The sequence below is a fragment of the Lytechinus variegatus genome, chromosome 7 (genome assembly GCF_018143015.1).
Source record: "Lytechinus variegatus isolate NC3 chromosome 7, Lvar_3.0, whole genome shotgun sequence".
Lineage (NCBI taxonomy): Eukaryota > Metazoa > Echinodermata > Echinoidea > Temnopleuroida > Toxopneustidae > Lytechinus > Lytechinus variegatus.
In genome coordinates, this window is record NC_054746.1 from 16,570,016 (window position 1) to 16,582,440 (window position 12,425).

At 35.7% G+C, this 12,425-nt stretch overlaps 1 protein-coding gene across 2 annotated transcripts; it reads left to right on the forward strand.

Annotated features, from left to right (window-relative positions):
• The first annotated feature begins 868 nt into the window (after positions 1 to 868).
• Positions 869 to 10,447, forward strand: LOC121418574 (complex I intermediate-associated protein 30, mitochondrial-like). 2 transcript variants are annotated; one of them, XM_041612509.1, is made up of 4 exons: positions 869 to 960; positions 6,657 to 7,252; positions 7,628 to 7,813; positions 8,181 to 10,447. In XM_041612509.1, the coding sequence occupies exons 2-4, from the start codon at positions 6,782 to 6,784 to the stop codon at positions 8,385 to 8,387; spliced, it is 864 nt and encodes a 287-aa protein (XP_041468443.1). In that variant the 5' UTR covers positions 869 to 960; positions 6,657 to 6,781; the 3' UTR covers positions 8,388 to 10,447. The 2 variants fall into 2 exon arrangements, with proteins under 2 accessions (XP_041468443.1, XP_041468444.1); XM_041612510.1 differs by having other exon boundaries at positions 904 to 953.
• Positions 10,448 to 12,425: the final 1,978 nt, after the last annotated feature.

Below are 12,425 nucleotides of genomic sequence, written 5' to 3' on the forward strand. Positions count from 1 at the left end.
CTGATATTTCTCTATTGATTCAAATCAACATTTTTCTGAGGTGGACGTACTTGACCGTTAATGAGCCATCCCATGCTTTAAACTTTTCTAATCTTAATTGGCAGCCAGGACCGTATTTTTTCGTCATTTGTTTTTTTTAATTCAGTATAATCATGAATAGGCCTATACCACCGGCATAGGCGGCGGAAGCGGGGGGACGTGTCCCCCCTAAATTTGAGGAGGGGGGGGGCGGTCTCCCCCTAAATTTGTTGTTGATGACCTTTTTTTTTTTTTTTTTTTTGCTTGTCAATTTATTTTCCTACGTCCCCCTAAAATTTTTGTGTTAAGAACCCTTTTCTTTTTTTTTGCTTGTCAAAATTTTTTTGGTTGTCCCCTCCTAAAATTTTTGGCTTCCGCCGCCAATGACCACCGGGGCCTATACCTCATTGTTCTATTTCACTTTCCGTCACTTTTCTCACCCTCCAGTTTTCCCGCCATAAATTCCTGTTCCATCATTGCCATCTCCTTTCGCTATTTCGAGATGACTTTTTCTTATAGGCCTACCTATCCTGTTTTCTTCCTTTTCCTTCCGATTTACTTTCTCCATTTCATCGGCTTTCCCCCCTCAATTCTTTCTCCCCCCTCCCTCTTTTTCTTCATTTTTCCTTTCTTAAATTCTGTCTTCTTTCCCCCAGTTTTTTTTCCCGGTGAGCTCCGCCGCCAGTACAGGGTGGGCAGACTACATGCCACCCCTGCCCCAACCCCGTGTTAATTGCGCCACTAAGCTCCCCTGAAACTTTTGGTCTCGAACCTTGCCTGTGGCCGTACTCGGCTTAGCCGAAATGTCGCGGAGAATGCACATAATGAACTCATCATACGCTAGCTATATACACGTGATGTACCTACCAGTACGGTACGGTTTACCGAAGATCATGCCAAAGATGCTCCGCGCTGGCCGGCCGACCTGGGACTGGGTAAGTGGTAAGTTAAGAAACACTTTATAAGAAAGACAAAGTCTGTAAAACCAAAGTTAATTGTTGCTCTTGGGTGGATCTAAATCTGGTATAAGTACATAAACTGAGCTTTGTTGATACCTGAAAATGCTGAAATCAAAGAAAGCTGAAAAAGATCACGCTGCTCTGCACTGATGACTGATCACCAACACACATAATAAGCACAGGTGGGACAATGTATTGTTATTGCCCGGAAAGGGATCCTACTATATAGTATAGACCCAGAGATGACAAGTTCAAAGACCAGGGGCCGATTGCACGAAAGGGTATTTCCAAGGACCGTCTTTCGTGTCGCCCATCTTTTATACGCTACAAGCGGGGGCCGGGGGTGTTCCTGAAATTTATGATAAAGAATAAGATTCGTTAGCTTGCTTTTAATAATAATAGGGTGTCTGAAGCCACACTGAAAAGTGTCAGCATAAAACAGGCTGATTTAGGGGCACTCACACAACATGCGAGGTTAGTAATACTAACCTCGCACAACGCATGTGGTTTCATAGTGGACTTTGACGTTTTCATTCATCACACGAATGTGAGGGAATTAGAAACGCCAAACGTTTCAGTATTTCTCCACTAATGATTTCTTTTTAATAAATTTAGTTTAAAAAAACAAAATGAAGTGGAAATTATTTATAAAACTGTTTTTATCGCTTACCTCCAAGTCTCAACCAGGATACTCCGTTCGATCCGTCCTTAATACTGCGGTGGAAAATACGCAAACAACAATCGAAAAGCAATTTTTCGTATCGAACATTCTCAATTCAAGTCGTCAGCGCATAATAGGAAATTGTACCAAAAATCAACAGGTTGCATCTCATGTATATACTTATTGGTAAAGTACGCCATCTTTTGACAAGATGATGATGAAAGTGGATTGAACGAGCAAGAAAATAATGCTGATCGCCTAGAATGCAGCTAGCTTGCAACACCGTAAACAAAGGTACGGTAGGCACTTAAGAACCAAGTTTGAAAGGACACTCGTAAAATTACGTCACTCTCGCGATGAATAATCATTAGATCGTGGTCGTGCGTGTTCAATAAAAACTCTCTGCATGCATGCACTCAGTGTGTATTGAACACGCACGACCACGATCTAATGAATATTCATCGGCGAGAGTGACATAATTTTACTTGGTTCTTAAGTGCCTACCGACTTTGAAATAATATCGCGCGCCCTCTTTAGGCAAAAGTTGATATCAACGCTGATCAAGAGGCATCTACGTGAAGATCACGAAAAATGCTCTTATTTTATTCAAAACAACACCAAACAGAATTCAACAAACGATCCATATGGTTCGGTAAGTGTCATAGAATAAATATAATGCTTAGCTACGATGTAAAGTCATAGTTATTTTAGTAAAAAGGGTGTGAAAGATTCGCGTGCACCAGGTGCATATGAATCCTTCACACACGAGACGATTTGAAACCATGACTCTGTGATTTAGGGGAAAATATGGCACATATTTTTCGGGATGTTCAGGCTACTAGAAAAATGTGATCTGAATTGATTATTAACTTGTGTTTGGCATGTATGGAAAGAGAAAATTCAGGGGCTTCTTTTGACAGTAAGGACAAGTTTATATGATCATTCTAAATAAGGATTTAGAGATAAATTGCAAACCCTTATTTTTGTGTGTGTTGAGATTGCCATTTCCCCATGCGTTTTCTATGGGAAAATGAAATTTCTGTTTTGCACAATTTTTTCACTTTGTCGCAATTTTTCATTGTGATCTGGTTTCCAAATCTTTATAAAAATCATACCATCAGAAAGAGCATAAGAAATCCTATTTAACTCTTTATGGACAAGTTTTTGGCATTAATACTAAATTTATAACAGCTCTCGGAAGCTAAAAATTTGGATTTGTGTGTGTCCATTTCTTAACTACACAGTCTATGGCAGAAAAATGCTGAAAATTTACCTAATTTCATTCTTCTTTTTTGCAGCCAATAATTGGATTTTTTTCAAAAATGTTACATTTCTGTAAGTCTGAAGGTCATTTCTCTTCAAATTCACAAAGAAAATGTGATATTTTCTTGAAATAAGAAAAATAATTTTTTTCTCCAGACACCCTACTTTTAAATCAAATTTTATACAATTTCATGATATATCACATCATTTTTATAAACAAATATTTTGTTTATGTTAACGGACGAGTGAAATATGTTTGCAGATGATTTATTTAAAATGCGTTTCACATGGCGCATCATAATTGATGGGCGACACGAAAGACGGTCCTTGCAAAGACCCTTTCGTGCAATTGGCCCCAGCTATCCTATGCGTGAGATTTTCTGTGAATCTGAGTGAGATCACAGACATTGTGTACAATGTATATGGGGATAGGCTGTGATACTTGCGTGAGACAGAGATTTGAAGGGATGAACAAGAGTCCAAAATGCTTGAGTCTCGCGCATAATGCGTGAGACTTGGTAGCTCTGTAGACCCCCCTATATATATATTTTTTTTTTGAGGGGGGGGTCTGAATATGATAGAATAAATAAATGTGAGAAGGGGGGTGGGAGAAAGTTAAAAAAAAGAAGGAAGAAAGAAATTCTAATGGAAAGAAAAAGGTTTCCTTCATTCTTTGAAAGAAACAAAGAAAGATGAAAAAACACCAAAAAAGAAAAGAAAAGTTCTACTTGAAAAGAATTAAAGAATGAAGGAAATATAAAAAGGTAAGTAAAAAGAAGGGAAGAAAGAAAAATGACCAGAGAGAGAAAGAATCAAAAGAAAGCGAGGAAAGATTGGAAATAAAGATGGACAGAACAAAAAAAGTCAAGCAGGAAGGATAGAAGGATGCAGAAAGGATAGAAAATAAGGAAAAATGAAACAGAGTAAAAAGTTCAAACTTCAAAGGAGCAAAATACGGGATGTGTGTCTGGTTTATTTTGTCAGCGGCAGTGACTTCTTTCCTGTCCCATTGACTTTGTAGACAACCATGACAACAAGCGCACACACACTGACACACACGAGAAGAGAGGTGACTTATTTCAGGATAAGGCCGAACCTGGCCGATCATTTTTTTTTTTTTTTGTTGAGTGATTGTGTTTGTGAGCAATCATGTACGTATTTATATATTATAGCATATATAGCCTCTACAGGGAACTTTTCATACTGTGCCGGTGGCCAGTCAATTTTAAATTGCCTTGGCTGTGCAAAGTTTACTTTCTGCTGTTGTCGATATCAGGGTTGACTTGAGTTGAAGCAATTTTTTTTTTTTTTTTGGCATTTGTCAGCTGGCGTTGATGTTCAGACTGATGAGGCCATGAAAAGGCTGCTGAACCGAGCAGGATTTAGAAGAACAATATATCGATCGCGTTATGAAATTTTCATCATGTACAGAATGCAAACTAAGGCCAAAATAACTTCAAATATCTGAAAGACAAATTATTATTGTTCATAAAAATTACTGGGATGTTTCATCGTTCGCGAGCTTCAAATCACGAATACCAACACCAAACTTGAAATTATTGTCAAAACCAGCTGTAATGCCTCTTATTATTCAGCGAGACGACATTCAACACCAGCACTTAACACAAACTGCTGGAAATTCGTCATATTTTCTGAGGTCACTCCCAACAACCAGCCTCATTTCAAGTATGGTGATGTGGCCGGTGTTAGAATGAAGTGGGTCTTGTATTTGTTGGGTCTTGAAACCTCAAAATATGAAATAGACATACATGTAGCGTCTACTGTAATTTTTCAAGAAAGATTAAAATTTGCTTCTGAAACTGCAGCCATGAAAAGTATTTGAGCCCCCAAAAGACGTGTTGTTTACAACTTTGTCTTTGCACTTTTTTGCAGGCAGATGCAGCTGTGGGCTGGTATGGATGAAGGCACATTGAAAACATGTTTAATTGTGTAATACTTCTCCTCTATTGTTTATGGCACACACATTCACATGTCCATCTAGCAATGAATTTTAATAGTTTGAATAATAAAAAGTGAAGATTAATGATTGATGATTATCCCAGAGTGACAATTTGCAACTGAATAAATGAAAATGCTTCCCTTTCCTCTTTAATGTAGCAAACATTTCATGAGCTTTTATGACAACCATGTTGAAAATTGTTTATTCCCAGCATAATATATTTAAAGTATTGTTAATGGGATGTTACAAATAATGCAAGACCTAATTCTTCACTACTTTATGAACCCTCGTTTTGTTGTCTCACCTGCATAGCAGAGTGAGACTATAGGCGCCGCTTTTCCAATGGCGACGGCAGCGTCAACATCAAATCTTAACCTAAGGTTAAGTTTTTGAAATGACATCATAACTTAGAAAGTATATGGACTTAGTTCATGAAACTTGGCCATAAGGTTAATCAAGTTTTACTGAACATCCTATTAGAGTTTCATGTCACACGATTAAGGTCAAAGGTCATTTAGAGTCAATGAACTTAGAGCATGTTGGGGGAATCAACATCAAAATCATAACCTGAGGTTAAGTTTTCGAAATGTCATCATAACTTAGAAAATATATGGACCTAGTTCATTAAACTTGGACATAATGTTAATCAAGTATCACCAAACATCCTGCATGAGTTTCACGTCACATGACCAAGGTCAAAGGTCATTTAGGGTCAATGAACTTTGGCTGAGTTGGGGGGTATCTGTTGAATTACCATCATAACTTTGAAAGAAGTATGTTGGTCTAGTTCATAAAACTTGGAAATAAGAGTAATCAAGTATCACTGAACATCCTGTGCGCATTTTGGGTCACATGACCAAGGTCAAAGGTAAATGAACTTTGGCCATAATGGGGGTATCTGTTGAATTACCATCATAACTTTGCAAGTTTATTGATCTGACTTTTGAAACTTGGACATAAGAGTAATCAAGTATCACTGAATATTCTGTGCAAGTTTCAGGTCACATGATCAAGGTCAAAGGTCATGTGAGGTCAATGAACTTTGGCCATGTTGGGGTTTTTTGTTGAATAACCATCATATCTCTGTAAGTTTATTGGTCTAGTTCATAAAAAAGGGAAATAAGAGTAACCTTCCTAAATCTTGTGCGAGTTATAGTAGTTTTCAAAGTCAGCACTGCTGCTATGTTGAATCGCATGATGCAGGTGAGACGGCCAGAGGCATTCCACTTGTTGCTTATACTAGCCAAGTAAAACATCGCTTTATTCCAAACATTTTTTCGAGTTTAGAAAAAATCAAATGATTTCCTTATTTTCTCTTTTCATTATTCCCATTTCTTGAAATTTGACAGATGGCCGCTTATAGTATCTTTGTGTGTCAGACTGTCAGTCTTGTTTGAGTCATGCATACAAAATACATGTGTGCCAAGAGCCAGGGCAGAAGTCATTGTTAAATGTCCAGTGCTTGTTAAATGCCAATGTGTAAGAATTTTCGAATGCACTAACAGTCATGATTCATTTTCAGTAAGTTTTTTCGACAACTTTATTTTCAAAATTGAGTCAAATCTTTAAACTTGTTATCTGCGATATTTTGTTATTTTGTTACTATTTCATGTAATAGATATCTGAGTTACACTATTTAATTGGGATCTGCTAAACATTTGATTAGTTTGACTTGTGGAAATTCTGATCAGCAGAAAGTCATTTTATTCATACGATTGTTCAGTGTTTACTCCAAGTCTCCAAGGCCTATTTTTTGTCTCATATTTACATGTTAATTCTGCTACTTATTTTGCAGATAAAAGAACATTCTCCTGACATACAGGACAAACAGATACAGGAGATCAGCTGATTCTGGAAGATAAATGCAGTGATGATGTGATATTAGTGCAATCTTAATGCAGAAAGCTGTGACTATTGACTATGGCAATGATTCCAAAGCATCTTGTTTGTCGTTTGAGGGAGAACATGTGGAGGACACTTCGGCAGTTCAAGCAAAGCTCATATCTTCAGAGACAATCGATAGCTATTCCTTTCCTTTCAAATAGTAGACTGAGTAGCTCGGATCAAAGAAGCAAGAGCAGAGAAGGTTATTTCTCCTTCTTAAATAGGAATGTCAAACTCTTAGGTGAGGAAATGTGGACTAAGATTAGAAGTCCAAACCTTGACACTATGTTTGACCAGAACCGAGTGTTGTGGCATTTTAACGGACCTGAGAGTATCGATGACTTCATTGTCCATACTGATGCTGAGATTGGAGGGAGAAGTACTGCAGGATTGACTGTCAGTCGCAACAATAAGCTGCTGTTTCATGGTAATCTCTGCACAGAGGTTCCAAGGGATGGAGAAACTAAAAGAAGTGGATACTGTGCTTTGAGATCCAAACAAGCTTATGTGAGTAAACCAAACTCAATCTTATGTTTAACAAATCTGTAGAAGATACCTCTTTACAAGAAGACGTTAACTTGATATCAGCAGGAATATAATTTTGTTGAATGGAGTTGAAATACTCAAATAGCTTTATAGTATTCAGTAAAAAGTATATATAATATGACAAAAATATAAAAGTATTTTTTATCGGTAGGCAATTTTCAATTTCAAGTATTTGTCTGATTTAGGAAACCTTTAGTGTGTTTCAGACTAAAAAATGTTTTCGTATTACCGTATTTTATTTTACTATTTTTTAACCAATTTATTAATTAAGTATTTTTTTAAGCAAAGTTACGAGCTTGCAATCTTTTATCCTTTATGGGTTTTTATACATGACAGAAATCCTTCAATAGGAAACAAGCAATGGACCTAACACCATTCAATGTCTTGAAGATGAGGGTACGAGGAGATGGTCGTGCATACATGGTAAACCTGATGATCAAGGGCTTCTTCACCGATTCTCATGATGATGTTTGGAGTTACTTCATGTTCACACGAGGTGGACCATATTGGCAAGATATTACGGTAAGGATCAGTATTAAATATTCTTAAGCTGAAGGATTGAATACAGTGTCTACAGGATTCATCAGTTTCTATTTTGTCATTCATTTAGAATCTCCTGTGTTCTGTTTTCTAAAATCCAAATTCTGTGTTCTAAGCACGAAATTGTTCTCTGTTGATATGTACAAAACAATTGTAAATAGCAAAAATTCTAAGAAAAGCATAAGTATCCAATATATTTGCAGTTAAACTTGATGAGAATGGTCAAAACTGAGCACGATAAACAAATATGATTTTCTACTGATACTTGTTTCATTGGATTTCCCCTGATTTACTGTCTATTTTCCATATGTCTATTCTTGATTCCTTTTTCTTTTCCAAACTTGTGCAGATCCCATTCACCAAGTTCTTCATGTCAAGCAAAGGTCGAGTCCAGGACAAGCAGACCCCACCAGATTTGGAATCTGTCAATGCTATTGGTCTGACTATGGGAGATGCCGTGGATGGAGAGTTTACGCTTGAAATAGACTCCATATCCGTCTCATACGACGCAACTTACACAGAGGAATATACATATGAAATGTACAAATCACACTGAGGAAGGAGTGATGAATTTAACTAGTGCATTCAAGAACATGATAATGCTGCCTGATCTAATGATTGCATTTTATACAGTGAAGGCATTTGATTCAATTTTGTATGGGAGAAAAGCATTTGTGTGCATTATTTTTTTATTGATGCAAAAGGACACAAGAAATCAAGGCCTGTGAGAGGGGTATCAAGGCCAGTCACAGCCATGGCCTTAGATGATATTGACTAATTTAAGCCCTGATATGTGCATACTATCGTGCAAACTCGATGTTCTTATTTTCATTTGGGTCAAAGGTCATAGCTTAATGCCACATTAATTAGGTGGCTTCATTTCATATCATGATATATTTTGATCAATTCAAACACAGTCCAATGTGTACACACATTGGTGCCAATGACTTCTTGGTCACTTCATAGAACATCTTGGAACATTAATCATAAAGTTGAAATTCTCAAATAGTGATATTTGGTTGGTTTTTAAATCAACATTCACCCTGGATGTGTGTTATGTATCTGATTTGGTGGAGGCATTAATGTGTGCTGTGCAGTCATATTTCTCCATTTTAAACAAGTGATGCAATTATCTCCCTCCCCTTTCTCTACACCAGGTAAGCTGTCAGTGAAGTGATTTGGGAAGGTATTCTAGTCGTGGATCTAGCTGGATTAGACACAGAACCATACCAAATTGTCTTTACACAATACTCGGCATCTCAAAACTAGTGTTTCTAATCCAGCTAGATCCGCGCCTGAGCTTGTATAATAATATACTGCCCGATAGAGTAGCAAAAAAGAGCTGAGCCACTTGTAAACCAAACAACCAGATGCTGCTGATTGTACGTCAACGGACAGATACAGATAATATTGCATAATAAAGGCATTAAATCGAATATTTTTCAAATTGAATTTTTTCTTGGTTAGTTGTCATCTGTTTTGAGCTGTTAATCACATGACTTCAACAAGCTTATTGGGCATTCAGACCTGTTTGTAAATGTAATATTGCAATGTGGTACCTATACAATTAAAAATCCCAAGGCATCAATGTTTTTTTTAAATATGGTAATTTTTCAGTTTTTCCAGTATTCAACATTTTTAAAGAAAAAATCCCTACATTTTCATTGGTCCCTCAACATTTGCACCATAAAGGGAAATATTTAACGTAGTATTATGCCATTTAGGGGTGCATTTTGCATAATCTTGTCACTATCAACATCGTTTGGTGATAAATACTGACACCAAGTTGCTTGGACATCATGGGTACCACTGTAGTTAATCACTGAAGTTAATCACCCCTCACTGGGTGGGTAGTCAAATGGTTAAGACAAACACACACACAAAAAAATAAAACAGACCCAAGTCAAAACAATTATCTAGTATAATAACTCACCACACAAACAAATACTGCATAAAATCTGTTGTTTTGTTATTAATATATTCAATTCATAATTACAGAAGTTTTTTTAAAATTGAATAATTTACCATTTATGAATACAATCATATCTTTTTTATGAGTCAAAGGTACTACTTTCACTTCTCAATATGAGAAAGCAAATTTGTTTGAAATCAAAGATTAAAGATAAACAAGAAATGTTAAATTTTCTGCTGAAAATAATACATTACATATTGCTACATAATAACAATACTGCACCATTTATAGGTTAAGTTCCTCTAGTATTTGTAAGTTATCCAACTTAGACAACACTTTGTCTGCTCAGGAGTTTGTGCACCATGCTTATCAAACTTTAGTCAATAAAATTGCAGGATATCGTAAGCAAATCACACCTACATTTTGATTGTACAATGTCATTGTGCTTTTCAGCAACATTTGTTGGTAAATGCCACTTAAGGACGTTCCCCAGTTATGTTTGTGCGCATCCCTGTCTGCACGTATTTTACCCATGTGCGTTGACGTCACAATAAGTGAACAGGTGAGTTATCAGCTGATTTTTCCAAACATCTGCACTCTAACAGCAAATCTTGAATTTGTTATTTTACAAAGCTGACTATTGAACAACTTATTAAATGCCTCTATCTCTTCAGAATCCATGACTCAGCAGTACTGTGAAATACTAGTATGCCGAAAAATGACCACAGGTTTATATAAATGGGATAGTGGTGTAGAATTTTTTCTTTATGAAGATAGAAGTATTTTGACACAATTTGTTTTTAAAAGCACATCTGCTCCAACAAAAGTGCTGATATTTTGAAAACGAGCACATGAACCCCCAATTTTTAACGTTCACACCTCTTTATGACACCTTTCTCTACAACCATGCAAAATTTGGTGGAAATAACATGGGTTTGAATGAAATTCAGCATTTATTGTACTTCTTAAAGTTTTAATATAAATTTCACATTTTTAGATACTTTTTTGTCTTTTTTCACATCTGATTTTCAAAATTGAATGTAGTTCTACCCTTTAAAGAGCTAAAAATAGCAATGTGAGTGGATTCTTGTTATTTATTGAATATTTCTTAACCAAAAATGTAAAATTTGGGAAAATTAGATAGGTTTTGACTGAGAAATAGAGGTTTAAACTCAACGTTATGATCTTGTGGGGTTTCAAAACGCAAAATTATTTTATTGCGCATTTCTCACTTTCAAATGGGTAAACTTCAATGCTTCATAGCAAAAAATTAAGCACATGAACCAATGTTACTTTTTACATATTTGGAATAATTAGGAGCTTAAGTATCTCAGTGCAAAATTTGGTAAAAATGACATGGATTTCATTTCAACTGTGGAACGTCCTTAAGGTAGCCTTTTCTCACCTATCACATTTTAGGGTTACAAATTTTGCTATGCTTTCTACCATTTTTCTTTTTTTAAGTTTTCAATGTTTTCTAAATGACACCAAGGAATATGTTTAGAAGAACACCACATCTTTATTTTAGAAAATAAAACTTGGGTCTCCATTAGCGTGGACCATGGTCTAACTAAATTATGTGAATGATTTGAGTGTCAAATAAACTGTAGTATGTAACCTTTCACAATTGACTAGAGTTAAAACACAATCAGAGTTTAAATCACACCCATTTTCAGATATAAGGCCATAGTGTCTATTCTAATGTGTTAGGTTATTTAGGGTTCCAAATTTGAATATGAATTCTGCATCTGGGGCACATTTGTGAGGTTGTTGGAAATAAATGGGTAGCAAGATGTATGGATAGAGTGACTATTCTTCCCCCTGGAATATCTTGAAATAAAAGTAACACAAGCTGGTAAGTGATATTGGCGATCAAGTTTATCATCAGAGTTGTACACACAAGTATTTTGTGAAAGTGAAATTGAGGTAAATTTTAAAGTTCTAATTCTACATCTGAGTTGGAAGAACTTTCATACTTAATAGTTTTCCCCTCTCTTTAATCAAATCAACTTGTTCGAGGTAGAGCTAACCTTCAAAAAGTAAATGAACACAGATATTTTTTTTGTAAATTCAAGGCACTGTCATCAAACTCATCACAGAATGTCCCTTCACTTTATAATGATTGTTAATTTGGTCAAGTTTAGACTTGAGTCCTAGGGGACAAAAATATTTATGTCATAATAATAAGCTTTTTGATTTTTTTTGTTTTATTCATTCAATTTTGTACATTTATCAGTATTTAAAAAAGAATTCTGCAACATGATCAGTTGGTCCATATACTGCACTCTGAAGGTGTTTTAGTTTGCTAGAATAACACACTGGTGTTTGTGTTCCACAACCACAAAAAAGGAAATAAAACAAAGGAAATGGTGAAATATATTCTTTTCAAATATACCATCAAAATCTATGAAAAAATGGCATCCAAATTAAAATAAATGAATTTTATTCTCTACATCTTTGTTGTTTTTTACCACTATTCAAATACAATTTGGGAGATAATTATATAGGCTGGAAAATATTAATTTGAGGCAGGATGGAACATGCGCTACTCAAAATTCATCAAAGTATAGGATCATGAAATTTGAAAAATTGTCAATGTCCCTCTTGAAATCACCTAAAAAGTATTGTGTGTTACCCCTCATGGTTGCATACTAATCACATTATTTTCTTTGACATTCCATA

Excerpts from the sequence above, each read along its gene's own strand:
- LOC121418574 (XM_041612509.1), top strand. The coding sequence starts at position 6,782 with ATGGCAATGATTCCAAAGCATCTTGTTTGTCGTTTGAGGGAGAACATG. Across the intron at positions 7,253-7,627 it reads TGAGATCCAAACAAGCTTAT|AAATCCTTCAATAGGAAACA; the intron begins GTGAGTAAACCA and ends TATACATGACAG. Across the intron at positions 7,814-8,180 it reads CATATTGGCAAGATATTACG|ATCCCATTCACCAAGTTCTT; the intron begins GTAAGGATCAGT and ends AAACTTGTGCAG.